We start from the raw sequence: 20399 nt of genomic DNA, 5'->3' as shown, positions 1-20399 counted from the left end.
ATTAATATGGAGAAGGAGATGAACGGTTCAGATCGACTTTTTGGATTTTGAAATTTCAAATTTTCACCGGAAGCATTTCGGCCCATATGCTAGAGGAAGCGCGTTAGCCGTACTCCATAGACATATACATATACATATGCATAGACATACACATACACATACACATACACATACACATACACATACACATACACATACACATACATATACATACAGATACATATGCATATACATATACATATACATATATATACATATACATAATGGATTTTTTTTCTCTCCAAACTCTAAAAAAAAAAAAAAAAAAAAAAAAAAAATCCGGGCCGCAGAAAAAATCTGCGCTCGGAATAAAAAATTCTAAAAAATAAAAAAAAATTTCAGGGTGCAAATTTTTTCTGCGGCCCGGAATAAAAATTCCGGAGCGCAGAAAAAATCTGCGGCCTGGGTATTTTTAAAATTCCGTCCAAAACCTGGTTATTATTAATAAAATAATTATTTTTTGGGGTATTTTTAAAAAAATCGGTTTTGTGCACCCGTATTCTGCTCCTCCATATTTTATAAACGATTTGGACTTGGTCTACCGTAAACCATGTCATGTCTTTAAACAAAGCTGTACACCATACATACACCAAGTCTATTCACTATTTTATAAGAATTTAACCTCCTCCTCCTCCTCCGCTCTGAGTCGTGATTTCCCCTAATCATTTCTCCTGTGGTTGCTTAAAAATCCAAAATTGGTCGGATTGAATACCGAAACAATGTAATTTTGCTCTAGAAAGAAGAGAATTGAGGAAAATTCGGTCAATTGTTTCAATTTAGCCTCAATTTAATCGAATTTCTGTATATAATTTATATAGCCGAGTTAATTTGGGAAAAATCGGATCGTCTCCGGCCAATTCCAGCCTGACTTGGCCGATTTTCCAAACCATGCTTAACGCGTGCTTCAAATGCAATGATCCCAAAACTCGTTGACAAAAGTGGTGCTATATATGCATTAAATTTGTAAATTTTAATTTTTTCTAGACAAAAAAGTTTATGTGTACGTACATTATATTTAAGATTAATTGAATTAGTTTATCATTAAGTAGATGCCGAGAGAAGTGGTGAAGCCGATGGAAAACAAAATATTTAATACTCATTCCTAGGGGTGCACAAAAAATTCGTAGTTCGTAATTCGATCCGAGTTTGATTCGAAAAAGTTCGAAAAAAATTCGATTCGAAATAGATTCGATTTGAAATTAATTCAAACCAGTTCGATTCGAAATTAATTCAATTTCAAATTCGAATAGAATCGCGAATTTATTTGGTTCGAAATTCCGAGTGTAACCTGGACCGTCCAATTAATATCTGACGAACAACATTGCGTGTCTCTCCTCTCACGCTCTCTCTTATGAAAATTATTAATTTATTTGGTTCAAACTTCGAAGTCTCCGCGTGTCATTAACGCCAGAGCAAAAAAAAAAAAAAAATAAAAAATAAATCTCCGCGTGTAACCTAAAGTCCTAAACCTAGCCGACTAAAAAAAAGTCTCCACTGTCTCCTTCGCTCTTTCTCTCCTCTCCTTCTACTAAATTTTTTCTCTTCAGATTTTAACAAACCAATAGAAGGAGAGGTGTCAAAGGATGTTCAAACTTCAGATTTTACCAAGCTCAAATGCTCAAGCTCAAGCTAGATTTTGTTGATTTCATTTGGATTTCTGAATTACGAACTGACTTTTTAGATTTCTTTTGGATTTTCTGATTTTCTGAATTATGCTCAAGCTCAAGCTCAATTACGAACTAATTTCGAATCAAATCGAACTGGTTCGAATTATACCGAACCAAATTCGAACTGGCTTTTTAGGTTTGAAATCTATTTCAATTTCGAATTGGATTTGGTTAGAAATTATTTCGAATTCGAATTCGAACTAGAGCAGATTCGATTTGATTCGGTTCGTTTGCAGCCCTACTCATTCCGGTGCAAGATACCCATCTCAAAAAGTAGTTGAGAATACAAAATTATTAATTGACATTAATTCTTCATGGATTGAATAAATGCGGACCACGTGCCCTGCGATTACTCTGTAGCATTTCCGTTGAACAGAAGTGGCAGTCATATAATATGATATCTGTATTCTGTAGCGTTGTTCACTACTACAGAAATAATCTCTTTAACCCGTAGCATTTGCATTAACAGATCAATAGGTTCCTTTGTATATATGAAATTGATTTGGTAATACATTTTTCTATAATTATTTTCAATTGGTGATCCAAAATATCACTACTACTGAAAAGGACAATATACAGGGGCGGATCCACTGTAGCACAGGGGGGTCAGCTGCCCCCCGCTGGATTTTCAAAAATAGTGCTAAAAATATGCTTTTTGGACCTCTGCCCCTCCCTGAAATTCAAATTGCCCCCCCTGTAGTCCATTCTGGAATTCTAATAGACGGAACGTAGCCCATATAAACTCTGAGCCAAACAAATTAGCAGAGTCCAAATAGGCGCTGATCCCAAATAGCGAAAATTAGTTGAACCAAAATTTTTTTATTTTTTTTATTTTTTTTTTGAATTCAAAGGTAGAGGCTGCCAAGTTGAACCAAAATGTTGATTATTTCAAATTCCCTATAAATGTTGAATTGTTGATTTTTTTCAAGTAATTTAGGATTTTTATTATATTGATTGGTATTTTTTTTTGTTATGTTGAATTGTACCCGATAAGCTATTGGGTTTGAACCCGATAAGCTATTTGCATCCGATTATTGCCTCGCCCTGACAAAAATCCTGCGTCTGCCCCTGACAATATATATACACGGTTGAAAATCTAACTTTTAGATGAACCATTCAGTAATGCAACTGAAGATAACAAATTGACTATTATTAACCAATCATATGAACAAGTATTACAAATAAAATCGTTGCTTTAGAACACCCTAGCCGGCGATAAGCTACTTCATATGTTATTTTGGAACTATTGACCCTGTAACCTCTAGGTCCCACAAATGCGTTGCATATATATATTCCTGTTGGAAAAATATAAAAAATAATCCACACATGTATAATGGATGATGTCTTTAGGTGGTATGTCACTTTCCCATGTCTTAATTATTCATGTGTTTATTTTTTTTGAAAGGTTTGATAATGACGGCCAAGTTTTATGTATTAAATTATGTCTTTAGGTGGTAGGCACGCACTTACAGTTGACACATATTTTATTGAAGTATGAATATTTATGTCATGTTCTCATCTTTGAAGTGAGGTGTTGTCTTCTAGAGATACATCAAACAGTACCAATAAAATAGTCACCCATCTACATTGGTTTTGTTATATTAATATGACATGGCACCCTCATTTGACGAACAAGCCAATAAAGATTTAAAATTGTCGAGTGAAGCCATGAATTGCTTTTCATCAACCAGTAATTTAGCTAAATTCAATCTTGATAATTGATTTTATAATGGTACTTCCCTACAGTGTGCTTTTGCTTATAGTAATTATGACTAAGAATTGTGCTTCTTAATTAGGCCCAGAAGAAGCAAAGCTTCGGCCCAACAATTAATTGAATTTTGGTTTCCTGAACTATACCCATTTGAACCAAGTTAACCCTTCATTTTCTAAGTATGGTAGTAATTATCACAAATTAGAAACATCACAAGTGGTGAAAAACTAGAAACTCACATAGTAACTAGTTGCCAGGCGAGAACCATAAATATAAACCAATTGCCAGCTTCCAACTACTCATTTGTCTTTAATTCATTAATCAAACTCAATGCCAAAAATCTCGTGGTCTCCAGCATTATTTTAATTTGTTTGATTTAGTCGAGGTCAGATCGCCAATCTGTACCCAGCTCCTCATGTGTACTAAACCATGCACAATAGGAAATTAACTAGTTGTTGAATGGGGAAACAATCATGTGGATTGCCCACTTGCCCCTATTGCAAAAATATATTAAATTTATCCATACATGCATGTATATCATGCATGATGCCTATAGCTGGTATGTGATCCATTTCCCATTTGAGTTGTGACTATTTTTATCGTGTACTTATCTTTGAAGTGAAGTATTGTCTTCTACATATGTCAAGATGTAGTTATACTTCGCTCATCAAATTAATTTATGCTTTTGGTCAATATAAACCAAAATACTTGTATTGGCAGAGCAGATCTTAATTTTTATTCGCCATTATTTATCAGAACATTAACTAGAAGATTAAATATCAAAATATATATGGATGTCAAGATGTGTTTGTCCAAATTCTATAATTTAGATAATTATGCCAACTAGAATTACTCTTCAAATAATAAAATCAATCTTAATTAGGCCCAGAGGAGCAATGGGCCGGTTTGGGCCCAACAAGTAATGGAATTTTTTATTCCTGCACTATATCCATTTGATGAAAATAAAACGCACAGAGCAGCTAGCCAGCTATCCATGCGCGAACCATGGTATTTACTCATTTGTCTTTAATTCATTAGTCAAACTCAACAGCACATCTCGAGGTCGATCTCCTCCATTTGTTTAATTTGTTTGATTGATGAGTCGAGTTCAGATCGCATCTGTACCCAGCAGCTCATGTTCTACGTACTAAGCGACAATATATGGTAAATTATTAACTAAGAGAGTTGCTCGATGGAGAAATAATATAGCCGGCTCCTTACGATTAAGCTACTTTATAAGTTACTAGTATCGTGTCCGTGCGTTGCAACGGAGACATATTATAAGATTGAATAGAATATGAGGAGACTTTTTGTTTGACATTCACAAAAAATAAAAAAAAATATTTAAATGAAAATAAAAGACAAATAAAAAAAAATTCAAATAATAAATAACAATAAAGAAAACAACAACAAATGAAAAAAAAAAGATCAAATATAACATGAAAAAAATTATTGAAGTATCATTGCGATTTAATATCTAATTGTCTCTACAAACCAAATAAGTCATTAAATGATTTAGAGGAGAAATGATATGTAAAGAAACAAAATTGAAAAAGATATAATTAAATGATTCAAATAAGGATTCTGTACATATATATTTTCGATGGAAATTATTTTAACAATGGAATTTTCTCGATATATAATTTCTCTACACGAAAGTTCTAGATATTATTCATTTTCTCCCTAAATCTGAAAGATTTGATTGTTTCCATCAGCACAAGATCTGTTATTCATCTATTTGCCAAGATACAGTAGCTCTAAATCCGAAAACATATGATTGTTTCCATTTTCATTGTCGAAACTATAGAATAAGAGGAGAAATAAAACAGAGGAAATGGTGAAATAAGGAAATAATTTAATTACAACAATCGAAGATAGCTGTAAGGAGAAATAAGAAAACGAATCGCAAGGAATTTATTCAATTTTAATATGATAAACTATGTAGCAGTCTGTGTGGCGAGTATGTTTTTAACTAAATTTAGACTTTTACACATCAAATAGATGTATTTAATTAAAAGAAGACATATTATGTGATTGGAGGGTTGATATTTAATTTGAAAATTTATCTTTCAATATCAGTCGTTGGCGGATCAGGACAATTACGTGCATAATATAAGAATGGAGATATTTGAGCCATTCACTTTATAATGATCCCACAAATACGTTGTAATCCTGTTAGAAAAATAAGCATCATGGAAAGGAATGAATCTACACTGGTTACACTTTTCCTTTGTTTGGTGTCCAGTGTTTTTCTTAAATTCATTTTTTTCTGTTAAAGGGTAGCGTGCCGACTGATAGTTCACTGTATATCAGGACTAGGACGTCCTATCTTAAACAAGTATGCAATCGTGTTTTTTTTTTTTTTTTTTTTTTTTGAGAGCATCTACATTCCTGAAACTCTTGGAGTTTCTAAATAACTGTTAACTAATTTTTAGAAATTTTGTCTCTGAAAGTTTTTAAACCCCCACATCCCTGAAACTAAAATTAGAGTTTCTTAATTGCCACATAAGCAAATAAATTACTAGAGAAAAAAATTTCAGCGAATTATTTGGCCACGTCATAGTTTATAAACGGTTTCTTATTAAGAAACTTTGGAGCAAAGTTGCTAAATAAGAAACCCATCTGCATCCCTGAAACTGGTTTAGAAACTGCCACATCAGATTAGAAACTCCAAGAGTTTCAGGGATGTAGATGCTCTGAATTAAGGAGAGCCTACGGGAAAGTTTGAAAAAAAATAAAATAAAATAATAATCTACACGTGTATCATGCATGATGGTTTTAGAATTTTAAATTTTCAAAAAGTTGATCTAATCCGTTAGATGTGATTTATATATATATATATAGAGAGAGAGTGGCTAAGCTCAAATCGTTTGTTCCTGGGCTCAGGAACAAACGATTGGGTTCTCCAATTTCTGAAGTTCAAACGGCCGATCCAAACCATTAGATGTTTAATCTATATTAAAATGTTCTTGGAGACAAAATTTTATATTTTTTGGAATTTTTTTACTATTTATTAAAAGGGTTTGAAAGTCGCTGTTTTTTTATGGTGCAGAATTTTAATATAAACAGCAACTTTCAAACCCTCTTAATAAATAGTAAAAAAATTCCAAAAAATATGAAATTTTGTTTCCAAGCACATTTTAATATAGATTAAACATCTAACGGTTTGGATCGGCCGTTTGAACTTCAGAAATTGGAGAACCCAATCGTTTGTTCCTGAGCCCAGGAACAAACGATTTGAGTTTAGCCATTCTCTCTCTCTCTCTCTCTCTCTCTCTCTATATATATATATATATATATATATATATATAGATGTTGACTACTTTACTTCCATAAGCATATGAAGGCATATACTTATAAGTCATTTTTGCATTTTTAATGTCCAAATGGTCGATCGGAAGCAGTCAACGTGTTCTCCATACTAGAATGTGCTTGGAGATCAAATTTTATATTATTTGGAATATTTTTAGTATTTTTTTAAGAATTTTCAAAATAGGGGTAAAAATATGAAAACTGTTTTGACAATGTAAAAATAGTAAAAAAAATTCAAAAAAATATAAAATTTGGTCTCCAAACACATATTAATATGGAGACCATCTTGAGTGCTTCAGATCAACCATATGGACATTGAAAATGCAAAAATGATTTATAAGCATATGCTCTCATAAATAAAATAGCCAACCTCCATATATATATATATATGAGGAGGGATCCACTTACAACATTTATAAGTTACAACATCTTACAACAATTAGGTTTTGTGATTTTAAAAGTCCAAACTGTCGATCCAAACCGTTCAACATGATATCTATATAAAAATATGCTTGGAGATAAAATTTTATATTTTTTTGAATTTTTTTACTATTTATTAAGTATTTTACAAAACTGATCTTTTTCAGTGGTCCAAAATTGTCTAAAAACAACATTTTTTGTAAAATACTTAATAAATAGTAAAAAAATTTAAAAAATTGTAAAATTTTATGTCCAAGCATATTTTAATATAGATATCATGTTGAATGGTTTGGATCGACTATATGGACTTTTAAAATTGCAAAACCGAATTGTTGTAAGATGTTGTTACTTATAAATGTTGTAAGTGGATCCCTCCTCTCTCTATATATATACATACATATATATATACACACACACATATATATATACACATATACATATATATACATATATATACATATACATATACATATATGAGGAGGGATCAAGTTACCACAACCATTTTCTACATTTTCAAAGTCCAAATCGTCGATCCAAACTGTTAGATGTGATCTCTACAATAAAATGTGCTTGGACACCAAATTTTACATTTTTTTGAAATTTTTTTACTATTTATTAAGATGGGTAAAAAAATTAGTCAAATTCAGACCATTGCATTTTGTACCCATCTTAATAAATAGTAAAAAAATTCCAAAAAATATAAAATTTGGTCTCCAAGCATATTTTATTGTAGAGATCACATCTAACGGTTTGGATCAACGATTTGGACTTTGAAAATATAAAAAATGGTTGTGGTAACTTGTTGTAACTCAAAAATTGTTGTAACTTGATCTCTTCTCTACATATATATACATATACATATAGAGATGGGCTACGGTGAGTTGTGAAGTAAAGCGACTATTTTACTTCACACTCATATTTTGCAATTTGAAAATCCAAATGACCGATCCGAACCGCTCAACATGATCTCCATATTGAAATGTGCTTGGAGACCAAATTTTATATTTTTTAGAATTTTTTTTACTATTTATTAAGCAATTTTGAAAATCGCTGATCGGAGGGTCCAGAAATTTTTACTGTTTTACTGTTCACAGCAAAACAGCAGTTTTGAAAATTGCTTAATAAATAGTAAAAAAAATTCCAAAAAATGTAAAATTTGGTCTCCAAGCACATTTCAATATGGAGATCATGTTGAGCGGTTCGAATCGGTCGTTTGGATTTTCAAATTGCAAAATATGAGTGTGAAGTAGAAACGTGTATTACTTCGCAACTCACCGTAACTCATCTCTATACATATATATATCTCTCTCTCTATATATATATAGATTAGATAAGACGCAAGAGAACGAAATATAGATTACAAAGACTTTGCAACATAATTATTAGTTCTCGGCCCAACTAGTATTTTTCCCTTTCTTTGCAACAAAATATACCTTTGGCTTTGCAACATAATTACAAACTGGTCCCTTCTCTGATCTAGACTGATGGCAACAACGCAAAATTAATTGACATAGTGATTTGTCTACATGTGATGTACAAATAATATACTAATTAATTAAAAAGGAGAATTAATTAATTGGATTAATAATTTGAATGATTAAATGAATTACTTAGGCCAATTATTTTCTAAACACAGTTCTAGAACCGTTACAATTAATGGACACTTTCACACACACAAACAATGCTGTCCTACAAGGTGCGATGCGTTTGTGCATAGTTGCAGACCCGTACATCGCACAAATGGTGTCACTTAATTTGATACTTCTCATATCGAAACAATAATAATGTTAGAAGAAAGGGAGGCCAATTATCAACATCTACCTCCAAGATTGAGATTGGTTGAAGTTCTGGGTCCGAAACGCAAAATAATAAATTCTGACGAGCGGGCGTTTCTTACTGTACTAAATTAAAAAGAATAAATTAATTTAATTGGGACTGACGACATTAGGTGTTGGCAATTTTCTTGGGCCAAATGGTGTTTAATGGATCATGCTAGGAAATTAAAAATGAAGTTTTTACTAACAAATTTAGTTGGTGTTGCTTAATCATCACATGGTTGCAATAATTCAATTTCTTGGGCCTAATGGGCTTTTTCCAGGGCGCAATATTCATTTAAATTAAAAACCAGGTTCTTGCATATTGTCTTATTTATTCATAATGCTCACATTACCAAATAATAAAAAAAATATACTGATTCGAGATAGCAACTCCACCATTTAAATGTAGGTTATATTGCTATACAATTAGTTGCTGCAACCTGCAAGGAGATATCTATAACGATGCGTAATGAAGTAATTTACTGACAAATTACTCCTATGAATTTTTATTCTCTCCCTTTGTTTTATTAATTCATAATACAATTACAAAGTATTTTCGTATATATCTTTTCAAGAAATCATACCTTCATATATATATAAATCTGATTGCTAATCTATCCTGTCTTAAATGCATATTTCCTAACATATACATATTTTCTTAATCTAAGATTGCCTAAATATTACATTGAAAGTAAACAAATCTTATGCAATCTTTTGCCTTGGTTGCTATACTTACTCTAATTTTCTGTAACTCACGTAAACGTGTCATGGTATATATTCCGACATTTACTTCATGAGAAAATTAAATGTCTTTTATAATTGTAATATATATTTTTTTATGAACCGAAATGCACCATTTCTAAATTTTTATTTGGTATATAATATTTGTCATATATTAATCAAGGAAAAGTGTCAGGCTCACTCATGCTGGTCGTTTAGTTCTTATTCGGTCGGTTTTGCAAGCTATGCCTATTTATTATATGGCTACGTGCCGTATTCCCAAATCAGTTTTACATGAAATTACATCTATTATTAGAAGACTTTTTGGGAGGGAGAGGGGGGTGTCCGATGGGCATCGGACCAAATCCGGTTCGATGGGAGGTTTAAACCGTCAGATCTGCTTTAGGATTCGTGTGTACGGATTTTAAAGCAGACGCGAAATTGCGGGTGCGAATCCTAAAGCAGATCTGAGGGTTTAAACCCCCCATCGAACCGGATTTGGTCCGATGTCCATCGGAAACCCCCCTCTCCCGAGTGAGGGGAGGGGGGGGGGGAACATCTACCGAGGAGTGATTTATGACATAGCAAGAGAGATTATAAATGTATGGGCTTTTGGAGAAGCCTGATGAGTCTTTGTACAACCTTCGAACCTTGTGTTAGATGGAATATAGGCAGCGGGGACTCATGTGAGGTTTTTGCTCAACCTTGGTTTCCTTGTGCATTGGAGGTTAAACCAACAGATGAGAATCAGTAAATCAGAGGTGTCTTCTTGTAATATATTTACTAGATGATCAACATGTTAAATGGGATGTTAATAGACTTATTGATCTATTTGGTTATGGTAAATGTATGGAGATCATAGCTAATATTGCTCCTCCTATTACTACTTCAGCTGGGGATAAATTAATATGGGTACAGGTGCATACTCGGTTAAAGAAGGGTACCAGCTTTTAAGAGATCCTCAACTACACTAGGAATTGGAAATAAAGACATGGGAGACGTGTTAATGCATCCCTTTGAAAGTAGATCAGTTTGAACGGCTGAAATTCATTGATAAAAAAAAGCGATTAAGATGCTCCATGGTACAAACAAAGCGATTCCAAATCAGTATTTGAACAGATTTAAATTATGATGACAATATAAGGTGGATAATTTCTTCTGAATAGCTGAAGGATTTCCCTGTTTCTTCCAGGCAGTGATCCTTCTCCTCCCTTGACCAATTCTGCGTGTAATACCATACTAAGTCAGCATTATACCGAATCAAAACTACAATATGCAATTAGATACTGTTTGAAATCTCTTGCACAAATCTTATTTTCTGGTGCCAATCAGGCGTTCTATTAGCCTCAAATGGTAAACAATATGAAGAACAGTACTAAATGTATCCTATCAGTTTATTTGGTTCAAATAAAAAATTTATATATTCATACTCGTTGGTCGATCTACGCGCGCCAACCATCTAGCGGATAGAGCATATTAAGATCATGCATCCCATCAAAACTGTATCATAGCATGTACCTTTTCAAGTGACTTGCATGGGTCATGTATGAACTGGCATGATCCTTTTGTGGATCAGAAAAACAGACCAATCTATAAACAGTCAAATCAGTTAATATGGATCGGGTGAAAATTTGTCACTCCTAGGCATGAAAAAATAAAAAATGGAGTTGATTTAGAGAGAGCGATTAACACAAGCAATTTTAGCAGAGGCGCGGTAGTTATTAAACACAATAACAAATTAAATAAATGAAGATTTTACATACAGAAGCTACTTCATTAAGCTTATATCGCACATTTTGCAACATCTTCGAGAAGTCATCCTCCCATTTGTAGAATTCCAATTCCTTCCCATCCAATATCTTGGCAGCAACCTAAAAAAATTGGCATAATGTCAAAATATGTTCTAGATCTAAAGAACAACTTAAACGGATGGCACCTATGGGTTTGCAATATAGCAAAACATTTTGCATATAATTAATATCAATTTGGGTTAGCTAGCTATTAATGAAAAATGATTTAAATGTCCCTTTGGGTTAGCTAGCTATTAATGACTTTGGGTTAGCTTTTCTTTGAACTCTTTCTTTTCCAAAATGTAAGTTAACTCTGATTTCATGCATGGTAATGAAATGGCAGTTGAGGCCTTTTATAAAAAAAAAATAATAATAAATAAATAAATGTCCCTTGTACTTTCAGGTAGACTCAATTAAATATCTTTTTGATTGGTTTAGGTACCTCTGCAATCAGCATCAAAGCTGAATTTATTTATTTTTAGACAACATCATATGTTGATGCAAAACTAGGATCTTATTTGCAAAATTAATATAGCACTGGTTAAAATATGGAATTAATACAAACTCACAAAGTTTAGCAACATAAGACAATACAAGAATCAGATTCATATATGTTAAATAGAATGCAAACAGTGAAGCAACCATTTAAACTTCTAATAAATAAATACAGCTTAGTACCCAACAAGTAGTACAATTAGATGAAGCAAGCAATACAGAAATGAGAGCTAACCTTTTTACCAATTATTCGGCCTCCAGCTGTGTGCGCAAAATAGAACATATAGAAGTGGCAGATGAAGGCTTGTGGGTCCTTCTCTGACAACTCCTCCAAATAACGGGCATAAGAAATTCCAGGAGCAGAAGGTTCTGGAATTGTATGGCCTTGTTCTTAATTTGAACCATTCCAAATCCTTTTTTAGTGCCTCTGACCTCTCCAGTCCAGTATTCCTAAACTCAGCATCTGCAATTCACCAAAATATAGTTTTTAATTAATCTTCAGATTACTAATCATGCATAAAGATGAATTAAGCCACTTTCAACCTTTTAGAACTTCTAATATTCTTATATAACCTGTAATCCTTCATCTATATATACGAATCCTTCATCGACATTAATCTATAGAAAGAAAGTTATCCAGATTAACGTGCATCAATTAATGACAACCATTGTGAAATTATATATTTTTTTAATAGAATGTACTGCCAAAACCATAGAAGAAAAAATCAGAATTGGAATCAGTATCGGTCTTTTGACCGTGGAACCAGAATTGGGTGAATCGATTTGGATACTCGGTCTTTTTTGTGAAATGTTTTGGTAACAAAAGATAACAAAGAGGTTCTTGGTTCGAGTCAGGAGTGAAATTTTTTTGGAGATTGGTATTTGTATTTCGGCCGATGGTATATGATTGGAATCAAACCGTTTCAGCCAAAATTTGTCTTGAATAGGTCCATTTTGTTTGAAATTTGACTGGATTGGACCGTTTCTACTGAAATTGGACGAAAAATTCACATATTGTGTAACTCAGCCTGAAATTGGACCGGTATAGCTTGATTCGGATACGGATCGGTTGATTCTGGACCGAAAGATCCAATTTTTCCATCTATGGCCAAAAGCCCATGTCCCCATCACAGACTTTAAATCAATACACTCCCTCTTTATTGGTACCCAGTAACAGACTCTATATCAGCTAACAAATTGTTCCTCCCTCCAAATGTAAACCTTGTTATGTATGTGGGCCTGATTTTAGGAGTATGCGGGGGGTGGCAGGAGAGCGGCAGCCCCCTGCGAGCTGTGTCTGTTGAGCCCTGAGAATTTTAATTTTGAGAAGTCAAATTGCATGAAAATCCTTTAACCGACGGCCCAGATTAGTCTAATTACCGATCAAGATGGACGGTCCAGATTAGCCTTTTTATTGCGTCCTTTCATTGGATTTATCTTTTATTTATACATTAAATCTCTCTGTAATTTCGTTGTAACTGACTTTGAGAAATAGTGAATTTTGTTTGGCGAGCGGCCGTGGGTTTTCTTCCCCTAGAGAGTTTCCCACGTAAAATCTGTGTGTTCTGTGTGTGATTTTTTCTCAATTTTCTTTCTTTCTGTGTTGTGTAATTGCTCTCTGGTACTCAAATTCTCAACAAACCCGGATACACCCATAGAATAGCGCTGTTCTAGCCTCAAAAACCATGACGATAAAGTCAGAGAAATTTACAGAAAATGAAGAAACTAAAACAATCAAATCAAGAAACATACACGACGGATGTTGAGCTTTCTGAACAATCGTCTCCAGTGTGTCATAAACAGTCTTGCTATCCGTGAGGAAATGGAGGTATCCATTAATAGAAGGTTCCCATTCAGAAACTGGAGGACCATCCGGCTCCTTCTCCCCTTCCCTAGCCTGGTCTCTAGTGTGCAATTTCATGGCCACAGCTCTCATCTCATCCACAAAACCCCCCATCACTTGCTTCTCTGTTGTGGTAGCCGAAACCCCCCCATCCACAAAACCGCCCACCTCTACTGTGTGTCTCCGACCAGTCAGAGTAGAGGAAATTCTAACATGGGAATATAAATTGGAGCTGCTCTTCAAGAAAAGGGATGAAGATGGCACAGGGATAGGGTTGGGAGCTCTACTGCGAAACTTGATGATGGAGAAAGAGTATCTCCGAGATGAGGGAAGCATCGACGCCATGATTGTGGTGATTATGAAAATGGATAGAACTAGCGTCTAGTCAGGGAAGGAGAAAATTTAAGAAATTTGAAGTGATGGTGAAATTTATTTTTTTAGATTTTCAGAACAATGGGTAGAGGAGGAAGAAATCGCTCGTAACTAAGGAACTGGAAAGTGTGCGAGAATATATTTAAGACTGTGCTTAGGGGGAATAAAATGAATAAATTGAAGGATCATGTGATGCTTAACAGAAGTCAATAAATATGTAAGGCATAAGAGTGGGAGTAAGTGAAGCATACAATTCAGGCGACAGAGCGTGGGATAAAATATATATAATAAGCTACTTATCATAAATATATAATCATGGTGCTATTGCGATTCATCAAGTGCATATTTTACTTCACGTTCATATTTTAATATTTTAAAATTTAAATAGTCGATTAAAAATGTTAAATTTGATTTCTATATTAAATTATAGGAAGCTGATAATTGTACCCCAAATAAAATACTCGTGCACGTCCCCCAACCTTCTAGAATGTCGGTGACAAACCGAGCAAGTTTTACTTCATACAGTGCAATAACAGTACAAATATTTCTTTATTGTATAACATTTCGCTGCATGAAGCGAAAAATACTCTGTTCAAAAAGTTAACAAAAGTAGTGTCAATTGCAGCGAAACAATCGTATAATTTAAACATGTAAACAAAAGCGTTTAATCAACTACGTTCTAGTGTTTAACTTTCATTGTAAATGAGTTAAATTTTAATTTTTTTTTAAAAAGACGAATCTCTGAATTCGTCCCCGACCGCAAATTTTTCTTAAACATTCTAAAATGTTGACAGCTCTAAATTTCAACCAATCCCCAAACGCGTCCCCGAGCACAAATTAACAGCTCTAAATTTGTACCAATCCCTGAGCGCATCCGCTAGCACAAATTTTTTTCATACATTCTAGAATGATTACAATTCTGAATTTCTAAGCATGCAAATATTTATTAAATAACAATGAAACTAGTATTTCGAAACAATCATCCTTACCAGACTCATCAATTATTTTAAATTGTCAAAATTACAACTTTTTCCAACAATGACAATTTCTAAACATGCAAACCTCTATTAAATAACAATCAAACTACTACTTTGAAACAATCATTCTTACCAGATTCATCAATTATTTTAAGTTGTAGGATTTTCTAACAATCAAACCTCTATTTTAACAATCAAACTAGTACATTTTCTTCAGTCTTAATTATTTTATAATCATTAATCTCACATATCATACAACCAGATTACTAGCTAATTGTAGGATATTCTATATCCGGAAATGGCTGCAGCCGGGGAACAACAGGAAGAACGAGCTGGTGTACACGTGCAGACACTAACCCTGTGATCCCTTCTGCCATGTCGACCTTACCATTCACCTTCCAATCAAAACACTGCACCAGTGCGGCTACTGCCACTGGTAGAGATGCCATTGCAAGTGTGATGCCTGGGCAGCCCCTCATGCCGCTGCCAAACGGCAACAGCTGGAAGTTTAGTCCTCTAATATTCAACCCAGCAGTCGGTCCCTCGAGGAACCGCTCAGGCTTGAACTCATTCGGGTCCACCCAGTATTTTGGATCCCTGTTGACTGACCATAGGTTTACAGAAAGAGAGGTGTCAGCAGGGATGGTGTAGCCATTAACAGTCGCTGCCTTGATGGATTGACGGTGTACGATTGGGGTGGCAGGATGAAGCCGCATTGCTTCTTTCATCACTGCATTGAGGTAGGGAAGGTTTGGCAGGTCGGTCTCTTCGACTAGACGGACTTTACCAACAACACGATCGAGCTCGTCGTGTAACTTTCGAAGAGCATCAGGGTGATTGATCAGCTCGGCCAGCGCCCATTCGATTGTTGCCGCAGGTGCATGTGTGCCCCCGATGAAGAGAACCTGATTTGTATATTATTATTATTATTATTATTATTATGATTATCATTGTCATTGTCATTGTCATTGTCATTATTATCATCTTAATTTGGTACAAGGTTTTTCAAACCAAGAACTAACATTAGAACTTAGCTAGCTGATTTTCTGTGCAAAAACAAATTAAGAAAAATATATACATACCCTGATGAATGCCTTGATGTTCTCTCTGCTGAGCTTAATCTCAGAATTGTCATTGGCCGCAACGTTGAGAAATATGTCAATAAAATCCTTCACCTCTCTTTGCTTCCCTTGTTCTTTCTCCACCTCTTTTTCCCTCATGATCCCTTCCAACAACCTGTCGAACTGGATGTGCACATCATGCATCCTCTTCCCCATCCCTTGCAGATCCATCCCTCGACAAATCCCAAAATAATCCTCCAAGTTGAACGACCCTAGAATGTTCATCAACTGCTTCACCAACTCAGATGCCTCCTCTGTCTGGCTCCTGGTTGCTGTACTGGCAGCCATTCTTGCTACCTCATTGCTCATGAGCTTTATAATCTCCTTACTCAAGTTCACATCCTCATTTTCTTGAGCTTTATTGAGGATGCCCCTCAACATGCTCCTCAGCTCTGCACTGCGCACTGGACGTAGCTTTTCTACTGTTTTTGTCCCCAGCAGCTCTGACATTAACAGCCTCTTCATGAAAAGCCAATAGGGGCCAAACGGTTCAAACACAATGCCCTTATCAATTGTAACATAGTGTAACACAGAGAAGGACGGCCGGTTAGCGAAGACAGCATCATGGTTCTTTAATAATTCGCGTGCAAGGTCTGCCGAGCTGGCAATGATGCGGATAGAGGAACCAAAGCGGAGGTGGAGAAGGGGGCCGTAGTTTGTCGTCAGCCGGTCCAGTGTATGGTGAATCGGAGATTTGAGTAGGTGGTGCAACTGGCCGATGATCGGGAGAGCAGGGGGGCTCGGTGGGAGATGTTGAGCATTGCGCCGTTGATTTAAGAGGAAGAAGATGAGTGAAAGGGTGGCAAATGCTATTGTGAGAAATGGTAGAGAGAAGGAGAAAATTAGGAGGGATTGGATATTTGCCATGTTGTAAAGAGATGCAGTGCACTTATGTTTTGTGGGAGAATGTATGTACGTATATATAGGTGAAGAGATCAACCATCAACAACTATATAAATTTATGAAAACATCGTTTGAATTTCCCTAATAATTAATTGGAAGTAACAGGTATTAAAAAATAAAAACACTGATTACGGATTTGGCAAGATACTTGTTTGGTAGTTAGTTCACCTATCACAAATTCGAGTAAAACTAGACTGTTCTAAAGCTCACAAGGTGTACAGTGAGCTTAACTCCAAAATATATTATATCAGTTTTATAATTGATGAAATTACATGTAAAGATTTTAAGTTTTCGAATTATTTTAATATAAAGTTAAGCGGTCAAAATAAGAAGATTTATAAATTAATTTTAGTGCATTCATTTTTTTTAACACTTTTTGACCATTTGATTTTATACAAAATTAATTCTATATTTTAAAAAATTTATATGTAAATTCATCACTCGTGAAGTAAATCGGTTTCAATGGTTTGAATTTATTATTTGAAGCAAATCTAATAGATTTTGGAGTTAAGCTCACCAAAAATCTTGGTGAGCTTGAGAACACAATCTTCTAAATAATTTAAATTTTGTGTGATGCATAAACAAAAGGTGTTGAGATTTATTGTATGTTTTCAGTATTTTGGGTTTTATAGGGTTCTTTTGGTAAAAAGGATTATAGAAATGTTTAGGGACTTGAATGAAAGATGTAACGCCTATATAGGCTTGTATGAGAACAAAGGAAAATACAATTCATTTTTCCCTAGAAATCTACTTGGTATCAGAGCCGACCTAACCCTAACCCTAGCCGCTACAGTACCGGATCGCTACAGTACCGCGCCGCTCGGTGCTCTCTTCTTCTAAAGTCGGCCGGCCACCAAAGGTAGCTTCTTTGTGTTGATTTGGCCGGTGTGGGGGGGCCTCTACCCCACGATACCCGAGAAGCGGGTTTGGATTGAGATTTGATCGGGTTTTGAACTCGAATCTTGATGAGATAGATGAAGATCGGGTCAAGGAGAAGAAGAAGAAGAGAGGGGGAGATAATGTGGATCTTGTCTTGAGGGATCAAGATCGGGTCAAGAAAAAGAAGAAGAAAGGGGAAGATAATATGGATCTCGATCTTAACAGTGTAAGCTCGGGTCTAAGAGAGTAATAGGAGGGATTCGGACTCGGATCAATGTCAGAGGAGGAGACTGGCAATGCGTTTGCGAAGGCTTGCGCGAAGCTGCCACCTATCGACATGAGACTCAAAGGGCCAACTACGTACTTGACTGAGGAGGAGAGCCGGATTAGGCTAAAGGCTGGGGCAGCAGGACTTCCAGGGGTGAAGTCAGCACTAGCGGTCTCCAACTCAAGTCACATATGTAACACAGGGTTCAGAGACGAGCCTCGACGGTGTTTGTCACACCCCGGAACAGGGGGTCGCGCAGTTTTCGCCAGTGTTTTAAAATGCGGTTTTATATATATATATATAAATTGTTATGTTTATGTGTGTGGGCCTGCTCCTAGGAGTATGCGGGGGGTGGCAGGGGGGCGGCAGCCCCCTGCGAGCGTTGTCTGAGGTTACGAATCAAACCGACGGCCCAGATTAGTCAAATTTACCGATCAAGATGGACGGTCCAGATTAGTCCTTTTTCACATAAATTTTAATTAAAATACAATCATACTATCATAGGATTTGATTTAAAACAAGTTTGGTTCAAATCCGATTTAATTTGGCTAAGTTATACCCAAAACAGCATTTTTCAGAATCCCCATTGCGGCCCGCAATAGGGCTGTTGCGGCCCGCAACAAGTTCCAAAATTTCCAGCCTCTGCAAATCGTCTCTGCCTCCATTCATTTCGGCCCGTAATGAATGTATTGCGGCCCGCAATAAGAGTACTGTTTTTCATTCCTTTGCCCATTTTCGTGAAATTTCACCCCGTTTTCAAACCCGATCAAATCCCCGTATAATTAAACAATTATTCCCCATTCACTAGCAATTTTAATGACATTTAATATGCAATTTCAACATTTAAGTCATAACAACAATTTAAAACATACCGTTAGGGTTTTATAACATAATACGGTTCGATAATAACCTATACATCAAAATAACCGACTACGGGTTCAACTACACATTCAAAATGGGCATAAAGGGTTTGGTATAACCTATTAGCTCGGCCTAAACTCACGCGTCGAGCCCGAGTCCCACTTCACTCGCGTTTACCTGCACATTTCAATTCAAAGGGAAAAATTCCCCGAGGGGAGGGGGTGAGAAAAACCTGTCATCCGTTTTCTCAGTGCGGAATTTAAAGGGCTACTGGATTTGTGAGAAATCCATCACCAGAACTAAATACACTAGCAAAAGGGTATCTATTTATTTATTCACCAATAATAATAAATGCACATGTACCGGGAATAGATTCAAACAGATTTCAATTCACATCTCATCAACATCAATCAACGAATTTCCAGAAAGATTTGGTTTCATAGATATAATATATATAAGTCTGGTTATGAGGTACAGATATCAACTATCGATCACCTCCGGCTTAACAGTTCTATTTTCTGGTTTCAAGTCATACAATTTCATCAATTCATCACTTAAAATATACACGGGCATATTCCGCGAATATGCAACAGAATACCACTTTTCTCACAAAGAAATCACTGACACTTTCACTGAATCACTGAACCACAGTTCTACCTAAAATTACACTGCACTTCCCTTACCCAACCGGTACTGGGTTCACTAGGGCCATTCTCCAGATGCGCATAAGGGTCCTGGATGAAAGTCTAGTAGCTAGCTAGACTTTCCACTATGATACACTGTTCACTTCACACAATCAATCCAAGTCATACTATGGTTCCACTCACTTATTCAAAACGATAGATCAACAATCGATAAACCGTACCAACATGAGAATCATAACAGTTATACAATTCAATTACACTAATATCACAATTAATGCAATGCGGCAACAAATGCTTTCAATCAGAGATTCAACATGCTATGCACAGTTTATTTAAATCAAGCAATCAACATAAATATAATAATATGCACCGTTATTTAGTTCTACGAATAAACCCCAAAACAGATCCCGTGAACCCCCGCACCTGGTTACGTAGGGCACGTAGAGGGTCCGCGATCTCGCGACTCGGTAAGCTCATCAATCCCGCTAGCCGTGCTCGTTAGGATCTATACATAGGTCAATTTATTAAATTCCGGCACTTTTACAATTTAGACCCTAAGC

At 35.4% G+C, this 20399-nt stretch overlaps 1 protein-coding gene and 1 pseudogene across 2 annotated transcripts; both read right to left on the bottom strand.

Annotated features, from left to right (window-relative positions):
* Nucleotides 1–10758: 10758 nt before the first annotated feature.
* LOC144560861 (heme oxygenase 1, chloroplastic-like) lies at nucleotides 10759–14159 on the bottom strand (annotated as a pseudogene). The gene is made up of 4 exons (XR_013513499.1): nucleotides 13724–14159; nucleotides 12207–12434; nucleotides 11450–11557; nucleotides 10759–10908 (listed from the first exon to the last, which is right to left on the bottom strand). The product of XR_013513499.1 is annotated as a heme oxygenase 1, chloroplastic-like (transcript).
* A 1228-nt stretch (nucleotides 14160–15387) lies between these two features.
* LOC144560093 (cytochrome P450 93G1-like) lies at nucleotides 15388–17152 on the bottom strand. The gene is made up of 2 exons (XM_078309245.1): nucleotides 16246–17152; nucleotides 15388–16068 (listed from the first exon to the last, which is right to left on the bottom strand). The coding sequence occupies exons 1-2, from the start codon at nucleotides 17149–17151 to the stop codon at nucleotides 15430–15432; spliced, it is 1545 nt and encodes a 514-aa protein (XP_078165371.1). The 5' UTR covers nucleotide 17152; the 3' UTR covers nucleotides 15388–15429.
* Between the last annotated feature and the right edge of the window lie 3247 nt (nucleotides 17153–20399).

This window comes from Carex rostrata, chromosome 10, assembly GCF_964058835.1.
Source record: "Carex rostrata chromosome 10, lpCarRost1.2, whole genome shotgun sequence".
Lineage (NCBI taxonomy): Eukaryota > Viridiplantae > Streptophyta > Magnoliopsida > Poales > Cyperaceae > Carex > Carex rostrata.
This window is presented reverse-complemented; position numbering and strand designations above follow the sequence as displayed.

Coding starts and splice junctions, on each gene's coding strand:
- LOC144560093 (XM_078309245.1), bottom strand. CDS start 17,151: ATGGCAAATATCCAATCCCTCCTAATTTTCTCCTTCTCTCTACCATTT. Junction 16,069..16,245: donor ACATCAAGGCATTCATCAGG/GTATGTATATAT, acceptor TATACAAATCAG/GTTCTCTTCATCGGGGGCAC.